General features: G+C 50.0%; 1 protein-coding gene across 3 annotated transcripts in view; it reads right to left on the bottom strand.

The window, feature by feature from the left end:
* Positions 1–223: 223 nt before the first annotated feature.
* The window catches only part of PIEZO1 (piezo type mechanosensitive ion channel component 1), a 203,736-nt gene continuing 184,270 nt past the window's right edge, over positions 224–19,689 (bottom strand). For all 3 annotated transcript variants that reach the window (XM_029608624.1, XM_029608626.1, XM_029608625.1), the window contains 9 exons: positions 16,703–16,861; positions 15,705–15,852; positions 12,454–12,642; positions 11,685–11,777; positions 10,812–10,984; positions 10,260–10,382; positions 9,961–10,040; positions 9,641–9,836; positions 224–1,421 (listed from right to left, as the gene is read on the bottom strand). In XM_029608624.1, coding sequence (XP_029464484.1) covers positions 1,172–1,421; positions 9,641–9,836; positions 9,961–10,040; positions 10,260–10,382; positions 10,812–10,984; positions 11,685–11,777; positions 12,454–12,642; positions 15,705–15,852; positions 16,703–16,861 — 1,411 coding nt within the window. In that variant the 3' untranslated portion in view covers positions 224–1,171. The remainder of the gene's footprint in view (positions 1,422–9,640; positions 9,837–9,960; positions 10,041–10,259; positions 10,383–10,811; positions 10,985–11,684; positions 11,778–12,453; positions 12,643–15,704; positions 15,853–16,702; positions 16,862–19,689) is intronic.

Genomic DNA, 19,689 nt, shown 5'->3' with positions numbered 1-19,689 from the left:
CCAAAACCAAAATTTCTGTGCAGGTCAGATCTGATCAGGGGCAGGAAAATATGGCAGGGCAGAGAGATGAGATGAGGGATCTCTGCCTTACGGTGTGGCACTATTGCAGAAGAGGGTAGTTTCATTTGAATGTGATTATGCACACCAAGGTGATCTACTCCCGGGCAATGGTGTGATTATGCATGCGGGTGCGTCGTGAGAAGAAAGAGCACTAGCACAAGGCTGCCGCTTCCACAGATGTGATCTTTATTTAAAAAAAAGTCATTCATCAGAAAAGCAAAAAAGGGAAAACTGCACAGCAAGAATAGAATCCATCTCTGGAGGAGGCGAATGAGGTGAGACGGCAGCCCCCCCGCCCGAGGCGGTTACAGTATTGTCTAGTTCTGGTTTCTCAGTGCAGTGAAATGGTTCTTGTGCTTTAAGGCCAGCCTCTGGCAGGGCTGGAAGTGGGGGCTTCTGAAATATACCAGTAGTAAACAGTCTGACATGAAAAGTGACTCTGGCTTAGTGTTTCTGTGACCCGGGCCTGCACAGAGTGATGCTGAGCCTGCCCTCTTCAAGGCTTGTGTGGCTGTTTCCCCCCCTTTCCTTTCTGCAAGTTATTTTCACAACTGTCTCATTGCTGTGTTAAAAAGGGCAAGGCTGACTACGCCGCACCAGCCTGAGGCGCAGGCAGCGAAGGACGCGACACCAGGGCTGCCGACGGGGAGGTTCAGCACCACGCATCCCATTCTTAAATCACAGAAAGTCTCTGGCTAAAGCACAGCTGAAGCTGAAGCTTTGGCAGGTTGGCCACCCATTTGGCTACAGCAGACATCGCCTGACCTCCCAGGCGAGGCTCCCCACCCGTGGTACGCTCTGTGTGTCTTTTGACACCCTGCCTTGGATATTTTTCCTAGACCCCTCTGACAGTAGTGGAGTGCACGACCCATCTGACCAGCTCTCAAGCAGACCCAGGCCCCCCCACCATACTCTCCTTACACCAGGGGACAATCAGAAAAGCTGCACTCACTGCTACAAATCTCTTTCTGGGATTAACCAACAGAGCTGCTGTTGTGGGTCAGTGTCTCCGACTGAAGACTTAGTAAGGCAGTGTCCATAGTTTAAGGCCTACAGGGACCTGTCAGCAGGACTCCCAGCTGGTACAAGACTGGCTTTGGGGCCGGCTGAGCTATTCTTTCTCTCTGGTCCACTTGATCATCGTCTCGGGTGAGCGGTACAGGAAGATGAGTTTCGCGTAGAGCTCCTCCTCCAGCTCCAGCTCTCCGGTCTCGCGGACCAGAAAGATGTCCTGGCACAGCTTCAGGATGCGGTCCACACAAGGCAGCTCCTCAAACATGATGGAGTGTGAGACCTCGCTGAAGAACCCCCGCACAAACTTCCCGATCACCAGCACGATGGAGACATACAGGCCCATGATCCTGCGACAGACAGACAGACACGGTGTCACGTTATTCCTAATCTTTGCTCACAGTATGGTACACTTAGGTAAGCATATGGCTGCAGCAAGCCGGGACGTTTTGGGTTGGTAATTCCTAGTCTTACTGCGTTGACTGAAAACCTCCCAGGTGGTTTGGGATGGAGCAATAATAAAAAAACCCCGACAACGACTGGTTTACTGCAGCATTTTTTAAATATACCTGAGAATGTGTTAGAAGCACACAAATGCATTTCCCTGTACGTACACCCAGATCAGTCCAGACTCCTGGGTTTTACCTCCCTTCCAGCTGATGGAGACAGAGAAAGTTTTGCCGACACCAACCTACAGCCTGGTGTGCCACTGCAGTCCACCAGTATTGAACTGTATTTCCTTGTACGCACCCTGGCGTCTGAGGAGTAGTTAGGAAAGGAAAAAAAAATAAAATAAAGAAGAAATAAAATAAAGAAGAAAAATTTCTCCCAGAAGGTTGGTAAGTCCTGGTGGGGCCATCCCTTCTGGTGGAGAGGTGGACAAGCAGGGGGTTGGTGACCCTTTTGGCTCTGTCTTGTTTGCCGCCATGGTGGGGATATCTGGTGGTGCCAGATCCTCTCCTCCCCCCCCCCCCCCCCCAGAAGGCGGGCTACAGCCTCCTGCCCAGTTAAGGGAAGTTATTTCTTTCTTCATTGCTGCCTTTTTGTTAAAGCTTATTTGGAAAAAGAGGGAAAAAAAAAAAAAGAGGAAGAGAAAAAAAAAAAAGAGGGAAAAAGGTGTTAGCAGGCTGTGCTTTTGTTCTTTGATGTTTCACTTTGTTCTAGCAGTGGGGCAGGCGATTGCTCCCCTCTGGGGTTGGGGTTTTTGGTGGCGGCTGTGTTTCCTGCGCAGGCAGCCCGGGTCGGGCTATGCCGTGCGGTGCTCCCTGTGCAGAGTGCACCTCTCGCAAGGCGGCTTCTGTTCATGTTGCCTCTCCAAGGGCGCAGCTGCCAGTAGCATGAGCAAGCTTCGGAGCTCCGCAGGGATTGTGGAGGCGGCCAGCGCAGCTGATGATGCTTTCCCTGTTTCCGTGGGAATGGCAGCCATTTTAGCCACACTTGCTGCATCAGCTGAGAAACAGGGAGAGGAGAGATCCCTCCCTCCACCGCTGTCCCCAGTCAACAGGAGGCCCGGCGGGGTCCTGGGCAAATCTGTCTGAGTAGGGGGGGACACCTCCTATATCAGGATGGGGCAGGGGCAGAAGCAGGCGAGTATTCCCCCGAGTTTGTGCTCCTTCTCCACAAGGCTTATCTCGCCAGGTGGACTGCAGGATGCTGCCCTTCCAAGATAGGGGGTCCACAGGATCCATGACCTATCAAATGTAAGAGGACACGGGCAAGGGGGCTATCTGTGTTTGGAGAATCCTGAGTCAGGCTACCCAGTCGGAGGATGCAAACGAGTCTTCGGGAGACTCTGTCAGGATGCCTCTGGTGGAGGTTCTTCCGTGACCATATTCTCCTCCAGGCAGCCCGGATTCAGATGAAGAGCAGGGCAAGCCCCAACTGAGGAAGATGACAATCCAAAGGTGGTCTGTCTCCTTCACAGGGAAGAACTGTGGCCTCTGATTCCAATTGTCCTTAAGCGGGGAATCAAGGGACCACGAGATGGGTCGGATTATGAAGAAGAGGACCAGTTCTGGATAGCTTAAGAGGTCCTGCAGAGGCCTTCCTGTTGCATAAGTCAGTGAAGAAACTTGTGTTCCAGGAGTGGGTGACTCCAGATGCAGGTCTGAAGATTGGCAGAGCTATGGATAAGCTGTATCCATTACTGGAAGATATATTGGATTTGTTTGGGCTTCCGAAGGTGGATGCCTCAGTGTTGGCAGTTACAAAGACAATGACAATTCTGGTGGTGGGGGGTCTGCTGTGCTGAAGGATATGCAAAATAAGAAATTAGAGGTACATCTTAAGAAGATATTTGAGGTCTCTGATCTGGGCATTTGTGCTGCGGTGTGCAGCAATTGCAGTCTGGGAAGGCAATGTCAGCCTCTGAGAACGAACAGGCCGAGTGGCTGGAAGTCGTGGTGGCCTTATACAAGATCATCCGGACTCCCTCCAGGGCCATGATGTCCGCGGTTTCTGCCCGGTGGCTTCTTTGGTTGCGGAACCGGTTGGCGGACGTTTGGTCTAAGTCTCAGCTAGGAGCATTACCTTTCAAGGGGAAGCTCCTTTTTTGGGAAGGACTTAGAGAACTGGTGAAGCTACTGGGTAAGAATAAGAGACATAAGCTGCCGGAGGATAAGCCAAAGATCCCCAGAGGTTCCTCCTCCATGTGGCCTTGTTTTCGGTCCAATCAACATTTTAAGCAGAATTGAGCTTCAGGAGGAGCTCAGAGACAAAGCTCTGGAAAGCAACAGTTCTGGAATCAGTCTTTTCAAGGCCGAAGGCCAAACAGAGATGGTTCCGGCCAGGGAGCGCCGGGGCCCTAGGTTCTCTCAATGAGGAGAGACCAGTCCACTCCTTGGTACCCTCCATAGGTGGCAGGTTAGCTCTTTTCTTCAAAGAACGGGCCAAGATTACCACAGGCCAGTGGGTTCTAACGGTGATAAGTCAAGGTTATGCTTTAGAATTTGCTTGACCGTTAAAGGATTTGTTCATGTTGCCCCCTTGTGCCTACACAAACAAGAGACAGGTAGTTCAGGAGACCATCAACCGTTTACGAATGCTGAGAGCCATTTGCCCATGCCTGTGGAGAAGCAGAGAACAGGGAGATATTCCATTTATTTTGTGGTTTCCAAAAAAAAAGGGCGAGCTGAAGAATGTGAACATGGCTCTCGAGGTTCCCCATTTTTGGATGGAGACATTGCGTTCGGTAACTGAGTCAGTATGAAAAAGGGGAGTTCTTGCCTTCTCTGGATCTGACTGAAGCTTACTTGAACATCGCGTTCTGCCCAGATCAGAGATTCATGATTCTGGGGGCGTTTTTCCAATTTTGCACTCTGCTTTTTGGGTTGGTGAAGGTTCAGAGGACCTTCACAAAGGTGATGGTAGTGGTGGTGGCAGCTCTCAGGAAGGAGGGAGTGTTAGTCCACTCATATCTGGACGATTGGCTCATTTGGGCAAAGTCGGAGGCTTTTTGCAACCAGGCGGTGGCAGTGGTTCTGCAATGCCTGAGGTCCCTGGGTTGGGTTTTGAATCTGTCAAAGAGTCAGCTAAACCCTTCTCAGATGCTGGAATTTCTGCGGGTGCACTTCGATACCAGCAGCGTGAGAATCGCTCACCAGCAATCGGATCGAAAGTTGCAAGGTCAGGTTTGCAGTTTGCTAGACAGTATAGTTCCCAGGGTATGAGATTACCTGCAGGTTCTCTGGTCCCAGGCATCCACGTTGGTATTGGTTCCGTGGGCATTTGCTCATATGAGGCCGCTTCAGCAAGTTTTGCTTTCACGGTGGAATCCAGTGTTGGAGCAGGGAGAAGGGCTGATGTGCACGGGCTGATGTAAACGGAGCAGGAGAGAGACCTTGGGGTGATAGTGTCTAATGATCTGAAGTCTGCGAAACAATGTGACAAGGCGATAGCAAAAGCCAGAAGAATGCTGGGCTGCATAGAGAGAGGAATATCGAGTAAGAAAAGGGAAGTGATTATCCCCTTGTACAGGTCCTTGGTGAGGCCTCACCTGGAGTACTGTGTTCAGTTCTGGAGACCGTATCTACAAAAAGACAAAGACAAGATGGAAGCGGTACAGAGAAGGGCGACCAGGAAGGTGGAGGATCTTCATCGGATGACATACGAGAAGAGATTGAACAATCTAAATATGTACTCCCTGGAGGAAAGGAGGAGCAGGGGTGATATGATTCAGACTTTCAGATACTTGAAAAACTTTAATGATCCAAAGACAACGACAAACCTTTTCCATCGGAAAAAAATCAGCAGAACCAGAGGTCACGAGCTGAGGCTCCAGGGAGGAAGACTAAGAACCAATGTCAGGAAGTATTTCTTCACGGAAAGGGTGGTGGATGCCTGGAATGCCCTTCCGGAGGAAGTGGTGAAGTCTAAAACTGTGAAAAACTTCAAAGGGGCGTGGGATAAAAACTGTGGATCCATCAAGTCTAGCGGGCGTGAATAAAGAGGAGGCATTCAAACACTGCACGGAGCGGCAGTAGCCACAGAGGCATTCACGGAGCGGGATGCCAGTGGTCAGTAGTTGGTGTTCCACCTTCACGGAGCGGAAGGATGGAGGGCCGCTATCTCAAAAAATAAAAAAAATAAAAACAGGGGTGGGTAAGAGTATGGGGCAAGGGGGTGGCCTGCTTGTTACAGCGGTTGCTACCCATAATTGAGCTGGACGTTCACTTGGATGCAGATACGGCGCTGCTCTCTAAATTGGTGGTGGGGTGGAGGGGAATTAGGGCTGGAGGGTACTGGAAGCCAATAGTAACAGGTGGGAGAGAAAAAAAAATGGATAAAGTGCGTAGCTTGCTGGGCAGACTAGATGGGCTGTTTGGTCTTCTTCTGCCGTCATTTCTATGTTTCTATCTATCATTGCCTCTTACAGAAGTGGCCAGATCAAGTCTCTCATGGTGGCTTCGAGACCACTTATGTCAGGTACGGCCATGGAGGTTCTGAACTGGATAGTGGTCACTACTGATGCCAGCCTCTCTGGTTGGGGGGGGGGGTTGTTTTCAGACCGTGGTGGCACACGGTAGGTGGTGTCTGGTGGAGTAGTCATGGTCCACCATTCGGTTAGAGACAAGGGCAGTCCGTTTGGCACTGCGTACTTTTATGCCTCTCTTATGGTGGCAGCCGGTGATAGTCTTGTTGGACAATGCAACAAAGGTGGCTTACATTATTCAACAGGATAGGGCCAAGAGTCAAGCGGTAGTTCAGGAGGCCCAGGAGTTAATTTCCTGGGCAGAGAAGAATCTGGAAATGTTGGTTGCAATGTTCAGGCACACTTCCTCAGTCGCCAACAACTGGATCCCGGAGAGTGGGAGTTGTCGGAGGAAGCGATGGAGCTTATTTGTCGCAGGTGGGGAATCCCTCCTGCATGGACCTGAAGGCCACTCAGAAGAATGCCAGTGCTTCACAATTTTTCAGTTGCAGAAGGGAGTACGGCGTGGAGGGTACAGACGCCTTGGTACTTCCCTGGCCTTAGGAGATTCTCCTGAGTATTTTTCCACCATAGGCGCTGGTAGGCAAAGTCTTACGCGGATCCAGGGAAGGTGATTCTGGTGGCGCCAGAGTGGCGTCGGCAACCCTGGTTTGCGGATTTGATCAATCTTGCAGTGGACGATCCACTGCGACTCACTCATCTTCCTAACCTTTTGCACCAAGGTCTCATTTTCAGATCAGACGGCTCTCTTCTGTTTTGCGGCTTGGCTTTTGAGAGGAAGCATCTGAGGTGTAAGGGATGTCTAGAGGATGTCCTTGCCACCCTGTTGCAAGCCAGGAAGACGTCTACATCTTTGGCCTATGTGCGGGTATGGAGAGTTTTTGAGACTTGGTGCGAAGAGCAGGGGGTTGAGCCTATGCGAGCATCGCTGGCTCACATTTTGTCTTTCTTGCAGCGAGGGCTGGTTCAGGGATTGGCCTTTAGCTCCGAGTCCAGGTTGTGGCTTGGTCTGTCTTCAAGGCAAGATGCGAGGAGCAGCCCTAGCTATACGTCCAGATGTGGTGCATTTTTTTCTGGGGGACGAAGCATTTGCACCCTCCGGTGCAGAAGTTCTGCCCTCCTTGGAATCTTAATTTGGTTCTCAGGGGGCTGTGCGCAGCTCCGTTCGGAGCGATTCGAAGGATGACTATGCAGGATCTTACCTTGAAGGTTGTGTTTCTGGTGGCAATTTGTTCTGTTAGAAGAATCTCAGAGCCACAAGCTCTATCATGCAGGGATCCTTTTCTAAGGATTTCGGAGGCAGGAGTCTCTTTGCATATAAGTTCCTTTTTTTTCTGCTGAAGGTGGTATCGGCTTTACATCTGAATCTGTCGGTGGAGCTGCCAGCTTTTCCGAACTTGGACACAACTGTGCCCCATGCGAAAGAGTTGAGGTGTTTGGATAGGAAGCATGTCATTGTTAGGTTATTTTAAGGTCACTAATAGCTTTAGGCTATCCGATCTCTTTTTGTGCTGCGGAGTCGTGCAAAAAAAGTCATAAGGCTTCGAAATCCACCATAGCACAGTGGCTGAAGGAGGTGATAGGTCTGGGTCATCCTGTGCCTATGGGAAATCATTGCACACTTTCGCCAAACATTATCGTTTGGATGTCCAGGCTTCGGTGAATGTGTGCTTTGAGCGGGATGCTCGCAGTCCCACCCTGTTTAGGGAAGCTTTGGTACATCCCAGGAGTCTGGACTGATCTGGGTATGTACAGGGAAAGAAAGTTTGGTCCACACCTGCTAATTTTCATTCCTGTAGTACCACAGATCAGTCCAGAGTCCCGTCCATTAGGATGAGATGATTTGGAGAGTCTGCTCAATCTGTTATTGTAAATAGTCTGAAGACCGTTGCAGATGCAGTTTCTTGGTGTTCTTCTGGTTTTAAGGTTGAAAAGGATCGATACCTTGGAAAGGTCTTCCACATCTTACTGCCCGTTCAGGGGTGTGATGTTTTAAGTACTGATCTGTTACTTTAGGTATAGTAGCAGCTTGGCTTGGGTACAGGTCAATACTGGCGGACTGCAGGTGGCACACCAGGTTATATGGCAGTGTCTGCGGAACTCTCTGTCTCCATCTGCTGGAAGGGAGGCGAAACCCAGGAGTCTGGATTGATCTGTGGTATCACAGGAACGAAAATTAGCAAGTAAGGACCAATTTTCCTCTGTACACCTGAGCACAGAAAACCACCTTTAACACCTGGGAAGGAATGGAGAAAAGAGAGGAAGTGAAGAGTCTGAGGCACAGAGACAGTGACCAGACTAAGGGACCTAGTCCTGCCCTTACCTCCTCTTGTTCACCAGTACTGCAGAGGAGCTGTGCAGTTCCCAGCAGGAGTGGGGTTAAACCAGAGGTGGGGCATATGTGAGTGAGCACTCCATGAGCAGCAACCATACCAATACAAAGAATTCAACACAATTAAATAGAACAACATCAGGTAGTTAGAAAGTCATATAAAAATGTTCCAAACACCCATAAAATATTTCAAAACAGACACATCAAATAATACCTAATGCTTAAACCTAGTAAGGATTTTTAAAAAATTCCCTGCTCTGCATACCTGGGAACTTTTGATTTCCAGATGCCCCAAGTTTGTCATGGATTAACAGGCAGGTGGGAGGCTGTTGCACACACGTGCTCTCTCTCACCCACACACATACACACAAACATGTACTCTCACTGGCTCCCTCCATACACCCTAGGCAAGGTCCCATTCATTTTCACGCACACACACCCTCTCCAGGCAGGCACCCATTCACTCACATTCTCGCTCTCTCTCTCCCGGCAGGCACCCATTTATTCTCTTTTACACATATATACACACGGCAGCCTTGGAGCCTCTCTTGCTCCTCCGATGCCACTGTCACCAACGCTGCATGCCGGGGAGGAGCTGATTCATCGTTGAAGCTGCTCTGCAGGCCACGCGGTATTAAACAGATCTCGGTTGTAGCACTTCCTCCATGCTGATCTCGTGTATCTCGAGATCGGCACCAAGAAAGTGCTGCCCTCACGAGCTTTTAACACTGCGCGACCTGCAGAGACGACAGCCAGACTCAGTTTGCCTGGCGATGCAGATTTGCAGCTTCTGCACAGTCGGGAGAACCGAAGAGATGGGCCTCCTCTTCATCGCCGGTGGGAAGGGATCCTCCAGCAACCTCTTCCTGTCTTCACTGCCGCACAGGCCTCTTCTCTGCACCGCCAGTGGGGTAGGATCCACCAGCGGCCTCTTTCTTTCTTCGGTGCCGGTGACATAGGGTCCACAGCCAACTGCACGGGCCTCTTCTCTTCCCCACTGGTAGAATAGGATCCACCGGCGTCCCTTTCTCCCCCCCCCCACTGGCTGGGCGATGCTCCTCCTCTTCTTGCCCCGCTGTTCCCTCTGAGGGGGGGCTGTCACCTCCAGCTGCCAACATCCAGTTGTAAGTCACCAACAAAGGCCTGCGACGTCAGGCCATTGTTGATGACACTGAAGGTGCCGACGGGCCAATTCTAACGGGGCAAACTGAAGAGGAGGAGGGCCGGAAAAAATCTGTTGGGCCACAGGCCACCCCTGGGTTAAACTGTGCCCCAGTGCGTGGCGAGGAAGCAATCCTTGAACTCACCCATATCCAGCGAGGAAGCCCAGGCTCGGGGGGCTGACTTTGTCACTGAAGATAACCATGGGCAGGATGGTGCAGTCATCCTGACAGTCCTTCAGCTGGACCACCCACCACTCCAGGAAGCTGCTGGAACTGTTCCCTTCTCCAATCCTCTCCCTCTTCAGCTGCAGCTCCAAGTCCAGGTAGCTCTCCTCCTCACCTGGCAAGAGCAACACAGCCACCGTCACTAAACTACAGGCAGTCAGAAATGCAATTACAGGGAACAGCATCGTAATACTAAGGCCGGAGCCCCGGCTGTGCTGCTGCAGTATCTCTGCTCTGACCTGGCTGCAGCTGCTTGACTGGATTAGCCTCTGGTCCATTCGGGGCTCGGATGTACTTCGGGAACAGGTGCGACACTGAGCTGTAACACAAGTGGCAAACAATTGGAACTAGCGATGGCTGTCACACTGGGCCACTCGTACAAATCCCTTTCTGTCCTGCTGTCCCCTTCCTGTCGCAGACTGCACTCTCCCCCCCCCCCCCCTTCCCGGGTATTAATTTAAAGTCCGCGCCTCGGGCGTTTCTAAGCACTGCTGACACTTTCCAAGGCTCTGGCTGCTGTCCCCGGAAGCAGACTCACACAGGCTTATTCAGCGTCCCCTGCAGTAGCCCCGCCAGCTCGGCACGCACTGGGCTGCCTGGTTCCAGGTACGTGGTATGCTTCTCGGACGCGTACTCCACCGTCCCACCCTTTGCTAAGTCTCTGAAAGAAAAAAAAAAAAAAGCACAGCGAGATTTAATCACAGAAGTTGAAGGCACACAAAACGGTCCTCGTCGCCAGCCCCCTCCCAGCACAGGCATCGTTCAACTCAGGTCATTCCTCCGTGTCACGAGGCCCAGATCAGATCCACGCACACTTTGGATATCGAGCTCAGTAAGTATCCTTTAAAAGCCTTGATTTTTCACAAACGGAAAATTATTTTTCAGGAAGCCATGAATTGTTTTTCTTTGGTTTTGGAATTTAGGTTTGAAGGGCTGCAGTCACCCTTGTCTGAAGGACTCTCAACCCTGGCTGTGCATAGGCGAGTCCTTACTGGTTCCAGACTTGCAGACATCCTGTGGGGCTGCTTCCAGGGACAGGATGGGCACAGCACGCGTCACATTAAGCCTCTCCACACCCCCCATGCGCTACCTTTGGAAACTCCAGGTGAAGTGCAGTATGACGTCGGACGGGCTGTTCTGCAGTTCCTTCCGCATCTGCTCACGGCTGGGCGGGCTGATGCTCCAGAGCGAGCCCGAGCTGCCCTCGATCCGTGCCGTCACGATGTCCTCGTAGCTGTACAACGTGATAAACTGCATCGCCGTCTGTGAGAGAGGAGGGGGAGCATCAGGACACACACGATGCACGCAACAGCGAGCACATCGGGACACACTGACGGATGGGACAGGATGTTTCTGGGGGTGTCTGGAGCAGCTCATCTGTTTGTTCTCAGCGTATGAGAGCATCAGGATACACTCACACAGGATGGGGTGCCTCGGGCTGTTCATCCATGTGAACCTTATGAAGCTTTGCCATCTCAGCTAAGGACCTCTGCTAGGTCCTCCCGAGCAGACAGTGCCAGTCATTTTTATGGGTTGTTTGGAGCATTTATACAGATTATGTTTTTACTTAGGTCACCGGAGTCCAGCAGCTCTCACATTCTCTGCTTTTCTCTCACATTCACTCTGTGCAGAGGTTTATACCTTTACGGTAATGTGTTTTCTGCACTTATCACACAGATTGCAGTATAAAAAAAAATATTCAGCTGAAAACTTCTCAAACCGATGGCAGCAATGTCACAGGGGGTCACCGGCACTTAACATCCACAACCAGTCAATGGTTTGCATTTTTGGAGATTTCCAGTATCGCAAGGAAAGAGAGCTTCCGGCGCAAGCCTTGGCAGCTAGGGCAGAGAAGCATGGCCTCCACCGCAGGTCCCTAGCAGCACGCAGTGCGCTCGCATGCAGAAGATGAAGGACGCAGAAGCATCAAGCACAGCCAGCGGGAGAGATGGCAAATACTTACAGGCTGCCTCTCAAACTGGTTATTGAGAGCTTCGTAGTCCTGGGCTGTAAAAGGCTGTATAGACTGCTGCTGGGCACTCGTCGTGGAAAGGGGCTGAAAGAGAAGTCAAAGGACAAGAGAAGCAGACAGTAAAGAGGTGACTGGAAATTAACCGCAAAGCCTCCACACAAATATAATCCTTTCTATCCCAATACAGAGACCCCCTCACATACACAGCTCTGCCAATATACCACATTCCTGCACACAATACTCCCTCAACATTATTCCAGTACGGAGACCCCCTTCCACACACAGGATTTGCTAATGCACCTCAATCCTGACCCATAGTACTCCTGTACTGAGAATGCCAACACCAACACCCACACTCCCCCCTACCCACACACCTCTTTAACAATGCACCTCACTCCTGCCCTGCAGCACCCCTGCTATTCCAGTACTGAGATCCTCATTCACACAGCTCTGCCAATGCACCTCACTCCAGCCCTGCAGCACCCCCTGCTATTCCAGTACTGAGCCCTCCCCTCCCCCAACACAGATACACCAATGCACCTCAATCCTGCCCTGCAGCACCCCTGCTATTCCAGTACTGGGACTCCCTTCCCACAGATAGATCTGCCAATGCACCTCAATCCTGATCCACAGTACGCCCCTACCTACTGTAGAAATGAGAATCCCACTCCCTTCACACACACACACAATGCACCTCAGTCCTGCCCTGCAGCACCCCCTGCTATTCCAGTGCTAACACACCATACACACACCGCTGTACCTCATATCCTCCCAGTTTGAGAGTAACTGTGACATCGATGGGGTGGTTCACCACCCCCACCACAGAGCGCACCAGGGACATGAAAAGCAGCGGGAACCAAATGATACAGATGAGGAAGAAAATGATGAGGCCACCCATCCCATACTTCACAATCTTCTTCTTCTTCTGGCCTTTTGGCTGCGGATATTTCTAGAGGACAAGAACAGCTCGTGTCTGTGTGCAAACCAGTTACAACAGGGAGGTGCAGTCTATCCATGCATCCTCTGATACGTGTGTGCTTCTCCAGACACTGGGAAAGGAGAAAGCAGAGTTGCTTACCTGTAGCAAGGACAGCAGGATGTTAGCCGTCACCCATGGGTGACATCATCAAATGGAGCCCCAAAGCAGAAAATGTATGTCAAAGTATCCTAGAACGTTGACTAGGCACACTGAGCATTCCCAGCATGCCCTATACCACGTGTCCACACAGGGTCCCCTCTCCAGTCTCATAACATAGAATTACGATGAAAGTAAAAAATAGGAGAAACCCAACTTCGCGGGGTGGCAAGGGGGGGGGGGTTCGTGAGGACTAACATCCTGCTGTCCTCGGAGAACACCTGTTACAGGTAAGCAACTCTGCTTTCTCCGAGGACAAGCAGGATGGTAGTCCTCACACATAGGTGAATCCCAACACAAAAGGGGACCAACAGACACCTAACCAGATGCCAACGGGCACAACAACCGCAGTGTTGTTGGTAACAGAGGGGGGAAGACAACCTGAACCGAAACAACGGGCCCTAGGCAGGAGAGCTGGGTTCTACACTTCAAACCCTTAAGTGCCCAGTCCACCGCTTACTGGACTCAGCACTCTAGCTTCTCCTTGAATGTTGCCGATGCCAACATCAATTGGAAGGAAGGAGAGGTGGCCTGATCCTCTTTGGAACCTTGAGGTGGATTGGTGACTGGCTTCGGGACCGGTTGAGACCGTTGTGGACCCTCGGTACAATCAAGGATTGGCACTCTTTGCTGCAAGGTTGCTTCAGGGGCATTGCACCATAAGCTGGTGCATCCCCATGCATTGAAGGGGAGCAGTGCCGATGCTTCTTTGGCTTCCCTTGATGCTCGGCCTGGTCTTTCTCCTGTGTAGAGACCAATGATGAAGGACCCACAGTCCTCAGCCTGGAGGAGATTGATGGAGGTTGGTCCCAGGCACCCCTGTCCACCGATGGCATCAACGGAACCAACGGTCCCATAAATGTTGTTTATTTAGGGTCCATTGGTGCGGCTCCATGGTCCTTCAATGTCAATGCCACCAATGCCAATGGCTTGGACTTCTTTGACCCGAAGAACTGTTCCATCTTTCGAGTTGAATTTGACATCCATTTGGAGTCATCTGAGTACATAAGCGGCAACCCTGGTCGTCATGCGATGCCCTCAGGGAGTGAACACATATGTTATGTGGATTCGCGATGGACATGGGTCCTCAGGCACCGGGGGCATTGCTGAAAACTGGACATGTCGGATGAAAGAAAGGGAGCACAAACCAAAAACAAAGGCGGCAGGGCAGCGATTTTGGCGGCAACGATGCACCACCACCATGGGGAATCAAGTGTGAAAGGAAACTTACCCGAATCGCTGAAAAACCTGACTAGAAGAACTATGGGAATGGCACCGAGGGGGACCTGGCAACAGAATAACGGAAAAAAACATGAAAAATGCGAGAAAAAGGAAAGTTTTCCACAAGGCCAAAAACAGCCAAAAGTGAGTTCACTCACACAGCAAGGCTTATAGCTCTGCGGAAAAAAAGAAACTGGATGGGGACCCCATGTGGACGCGTGGTATAGGGCAAGGTGGGCATGCTCAGTGTGCCAGGTCAAAGTTCTAGAAACTCTGACATAAGCTTTCCTCATCAGGGCTCCATCTGATGTCACCCATGTGTGAGGATTACCATCCTGCTGTCCCAGGAGAATGTTCTTGCTTTATGTGCCCCCCCCCCCTCCCCTAACAAAATCTGCCAAACACTTAAAATGCTTTGCAGTTTCATACAGAGAGGCCAGAAAACGTGCTGAGATGTTTCCCGCAGAGCTGTGCAGAAGGTGGAACGTTAGACCAAGTACAGAAGGAAGGGCCTCAATATAAAGTGCCCTTCCTGTCCCGCTGTTTCTTCTCTTGCCTTCTTGATTTTGAGGCCATTGAGGTGCACAATGAGGGTTTCACCTTTCTCCGGCATTCACCACAGTTCCCATTCAACTGCACTTGAACTATCGCCAAGAGATGAGAAACCCCAATTTCTAAGCATCTTCAGGGTACTTATCAGTGCCTACATAAGGAGAGCACTGCCCCTTATCAGCCCTGTCTCCATGTAACGGGGACAGGGATGTATCCCATTGAGCTCAGATGTGCCCCTGGTGCATTCATAGCCTACAGCAGTGCCCTAACAGAAACAGAGGTTTTCCGACCCCCCCTCCCTCGCAGTGAGAACATAAGACTTGCCATACTGGGTCCAACGGAGGGCCTGTCAAGCCCAGTATCCTGTTTCCAATAGTGGCTAAGCCTGGTCGCAAGTACTTAGCAGGATCCCAAATAGCAGATAGATCCCATGCTGCTATTCCCTAAGTCTACCTGGTTAATGAAAAGCAGCTGACAGTAAAAGAACAAATGCAGCAAATAAAGCCATGGTGACTTTCCAGTCAGAAATACATCATAAATCCCCCTCTCCAGAAAACTTTCGTGGATTGATTCTCCAATTCTTGCACTTTGGAATCACTCATTCCATTTACTGTTTTTGTCTGTCCTCCTCTAAATGTACACATACTGCAAATGCACCTCCTGCTATTCTAGTACTGAGCCACCCAACTCTGGCAATGCACCTCAGTCCTGCCTGCAGCACCTTTTGCTATTCCAATCCTGAGACCTTCTCACACATCTTTACCAATGCACCTCATTCCTGCCCTGCAGCATCTCCTGCCATTTTTGTACTAAGACTCCTCCCCAACATCTACTAATCAACTTCACTCCTGTCTCTTGCTGAATCATTTGGTATTTCATTACATTGGTAAATGCCCAGCAGAACAGATTTCATTAAGGCCAGGCAACTCATCTCCCCTGTGACTAGCCACACGTGAAAGCAGTTCCCTGAAGTGAGAAGCCACCACAAACCTCTCCCTGACCTCCCTTCCCATCTCCCGAGGACTCGACACATTACTGCTCCGAACTGTCTAGCACCAAGGCATGCGTGTGCGGCAGCACTGGAGTGGAGACAGCGTCATTACCTTCTCGGTCTCACGGCTGCACTTGATGATGAAGATGTTGGCGTAGATATCCTCCACGCACATCCAGTTGGACAGGGACAGCGTGGTGTCTGTCCAGACCCAGTCCATCACTGCGCGCAGCTCCACTAAGAAAGGCACCAGGCGAAAGCTGCAGTGGGAGAGAAGAGAGCAGAAAGCACTCAGCGTCCGACTCCCCCCTCCAGCTGGGGAAGAGAGGAACCAGGCAGCCAACAGGCGACAACTCCTGGGATTCTGTGAAAGACTGACCAGGTAATAAGATCCGCTCTGTCGTCGGCCCAGCCTGTGCCAGGGCTACAGAACCACTGGGGGCTTCCTGCAAGTGATTTTACAGGGTCCCCACAAGATGGGAGTCTGGGCATGGTTCCCATATACAAGCTCACAAAAAAGCACAGCTCGCCCAGACTGAAGACAGTTCTCCATCGCCTTCCACCTTCTCCCCAGTGCTGACTCTGTTATATTGTCCTGTAAGATCTCAAAGTGCCCTTGGAAGGGACTAGGGCGTTCCCTTTTAATGTCAGGCCCTCCGGATTCCACATAAAGTTTAGAGGGCCTGAACTTATTCTGGCCCTGTCACAACTGAATCATCCGAGTTATGGTTTAAGCAGAGCATAAATCTGCCCCTTCCACTGATGAGCTGGGACCGGACATGCAGCAGGGATCCTTAGACGCAATAGGAGCAGGAACAGATGTGCTCCAAAGAGGCAGATAAATATTCCTGTGCTATGAGCCCCCCCTCGCCCCCATCTAATGTCTCTTCCCAACCCAACCCCAGAGGGTGCGCACAAGGTGAAGTGCGTCTAGCAAGGGCAGTCAGTCCCACCGGGACACGCGCCGCTCCTGCTCACATGGCCTCTCCCAGCAGTGCTGCAGGGGGCTTCTGGCCCGAGTGTAAATCAAGTTATTACCGATGCGGGGAGGAACATGCGAGCTGAGAATGAGCGAGCCCGTCCCACAGGGGCGCCCAGGGCTGCACTTACCCTTGGAAAAGGAAGAGGTTGACGTGGTTGTACTGCTTGGTGAGGAAGTTGCCGAGGATGCGGGTCGGGTAGCCACAGCGGATCTGGTAGGCGGAGAGCGCAAAGTAGATGCATTTTATGAAATACCAGAGTTGGGCCACAGTGTTCTGGTTAAACATCCTGAGAGAGGGAGAGAGCAAGAGAATGAGGGGGGCGGGCGCTGGACTGTCCGAGAGCAGCTTAAAACAAGGGGCTAATGTCGCTCACGCACAAACCTCACAGGGGAATCCGCAGCTCTCCCTTTTATCGAGAGCCAGAGCCTTGCCTTAAGAGAAAGGCATATATGAAATCAGATTTTATCCTGCTCCCCTCCCCCACTCTATATTTTATAGAAGGCAAAAAACTGTGTAGTCCACCCTTAAGCCATAACTCACACTTTATTAATGCGTAATTAAAAGATTACAGCAGCAGCAGCAGCAGCACACACCCAGCAGGGCACTTCATCAAGGGTTAATCAGCAACATATGGAAATTAGTTTTATACTCAAGCAATTCCTTTGCGAAAGGCTAAAAATAGTGAGGCATCTGAGGAAGGGAGCATTAACGTCTGAAAGCCAGGGCAGAACTGTATCAAGTTTTTTTGTTTGTTTGTTTGTTGACCTTTATTTCTCTTAGGAAAAGGCCAAATTCTCCTAGGCATAAAGACAGACATCGGTTTCAATAAAAACCTGGGGTACTTTATCAGTGGATGCCATGCTAGGAAAGATAGTGGGAAGATTTTTTTAGAATTTGCTTTTGAAAGCATGCAGATCTTGGACTACAGCGGCTAAATCACGTATTCCAGGCATGGGCTGCGCGAGGCCGGGACGAAGGAGCATGAGGTTAGCAACCAGGGTTCTATCAGCTGGGACGAGCCTTGTGCGCATCACAAAGAACGATCCCCAGTACAGTGCAGCTCAGCTCTCTTTTGACCTGGCAATTTCCTGCCACTCTTTTGGACTTCCAGCTCAGTCGGAACCAAGGTCAGGATCTGGTGCAATCAGTCTTTGTTCAGAACAGTCTGCGGATTTTTCCATCCCCTTCCATTTTACTTTCATTCAGCCACTTCCAGTGGCGGTCCCCTGCCAGGGGCCGGACCACTCGGTGTCCTTGATGAGCAATGACCGAGGACCCCCCAACCCCTGGGGCTCTGAGTGCTCCTTCCACAGCATCCCCAGCCCCGGCTTGCCCAGGGAGAAGACCTGGCCCTGGCGCAGCATTTTAGGAGTGGCTCAAGGATTCCATTTCTGGCTTTGCATGAAATTCTTATTTAGGGAAAGTTATTGGCTTTATGAATTAAAATCCATAACCCCCTTTGGAATAAACACAGAAAATAATTCACCCCCTTTATGATATAAATATATATATCATATCATTTACTAATTATTTTATACAGGAACCCCGGTATATAAAAACTAATAAATAAATAAATAAATAAATGAGGGATGGATACCAGACAATTGCTAATTACTGAGCTTGCTTGATTGGGGAGCACAAGAGCTAATTAAGATATTAAGCAGTTTGTGTAGAAGAGAGAATTTGAAAAGAAGTTGGCTGTAGAGGTAAAAACTCACAGTAAAAACTTTTTAAAATATATCCGAAGCAGAAAGCCTGTGAGGGAGTCAGTTGGACCGTTAGATGATCGAGGGGTTAAAGGGGCACTTAGAGAAGATAAGGCCATCGCGGAAAGATTAAATGATTTCTTTGCTTCGGTGTTTACTGAAGAGGATGTTGGGGAGGTACCCGTAATGGAGAAGGTTTTCATGGGTAATGATTCAGATGGACTGAATCAAATCACGGTGAACCTAGAAGATGTGGTAGGCCTGATTGACAAACTGAAGAGTAGTAAATCACCTGGACCGGATGGTATACACCCCAGAGTTCTGAAGGAACTAAAAAATGAAATTTCAGACCTATTAGTAAAAATTTGTAAGTTATCATTAAAATCATCCATTGTACCTGAAGACTGGAGGATAGCAAATGTAACCCCAATATTTAAAAAGGGCTCCAGGGGCGATCCGGGAAACTACAGACCGGTTAGCCTGACTTCAGTGCCAGGAAAAATAGTGGAAAGTGTTCTAAACATCAAAATCACAGAACATATAGAAAGACATGGTTTAATGGAACAAAGTCAGCATGGCTTTACCCAGGGCAAGTCTTGCCTCACAAATCTGCTTCACTTTTTTGAAGGAGTTAATAAACATGTGGATAAAGGTGAACCGGTAGATATAGTATACTTGGATTTTCAGAAGGCGTTTGACAAAGTTCCTCATGAGAGGCTTCTAGGAAAAGTAAAAAGTCATGGGATAGGTGGCGATGTCCTTTCGTGGATTGCAAACTGGCTAAAGGCCAGGAAACAGAGAGTAGGATTAAATGGGCAATTTTCTCAGTGGAAGGGAGTGGACAGTGGAGTGCCTCAGGGATCTGTATTGGGACCCTTACTGTTCAATATATTTATAAATGATCTGGAAAGAAATACGACGAGTGAGATAATCAAATTTGCAGATGACACAAAATTGTGCAGAGTAGTTAAATCACAAGCAGATTGTGATAAATTGCAGGAAGACCTTGTGAGACTGGAAAATTGGGCATCCAAATGGCAGATGAAATTTAATGTGGATAAGTGCAAGGTGATGCATATAGGGAAAAATAACCCATGCTATAATTACACGATGTTGGGTTCCATATTAGGTGCTACAACCCAAGAAAGAGATCTAGGTGTCATAGTGGATAACACATTGAAATCGTCGGTTCAGTGTGCTGCGGCAGTCAAAAAAGCAAACAGAATGTTGGGAATTATTAGAAAAGGAATGATGAATAAAACGGAAAATGTCATAATGCCTCTATCGCTCCATGGTGAGACCGCACCTTGAATACTGTGTACAATTCTGGTCGCCGCATCTCAAAAAAGATATAATTGCGATGGAGAAGGTACAGAGAAGGGCTACCAAAATGATAAGGGGAATGGAA

This window comes from Rhinatrema bivittatum, chromosome 7 (genome assembly GCF_901001135.1).
Source record: "Rhinatrema bivittatum chromosome 7, aRhiBiv1.1, whole genome shotgun sequence".
Taxonomy (NCBI): Eukaryota; Metazoa; Chordata; class Amphibia; order Gymnophiona; family Rhinatrematidae; genus Rhinatrema; species Rhinatrema bivittatum.
Note: the sequence above shows the minus strand (reverse complement) of the source record. Positions and strands in the feature narration are given on the sequence as shown.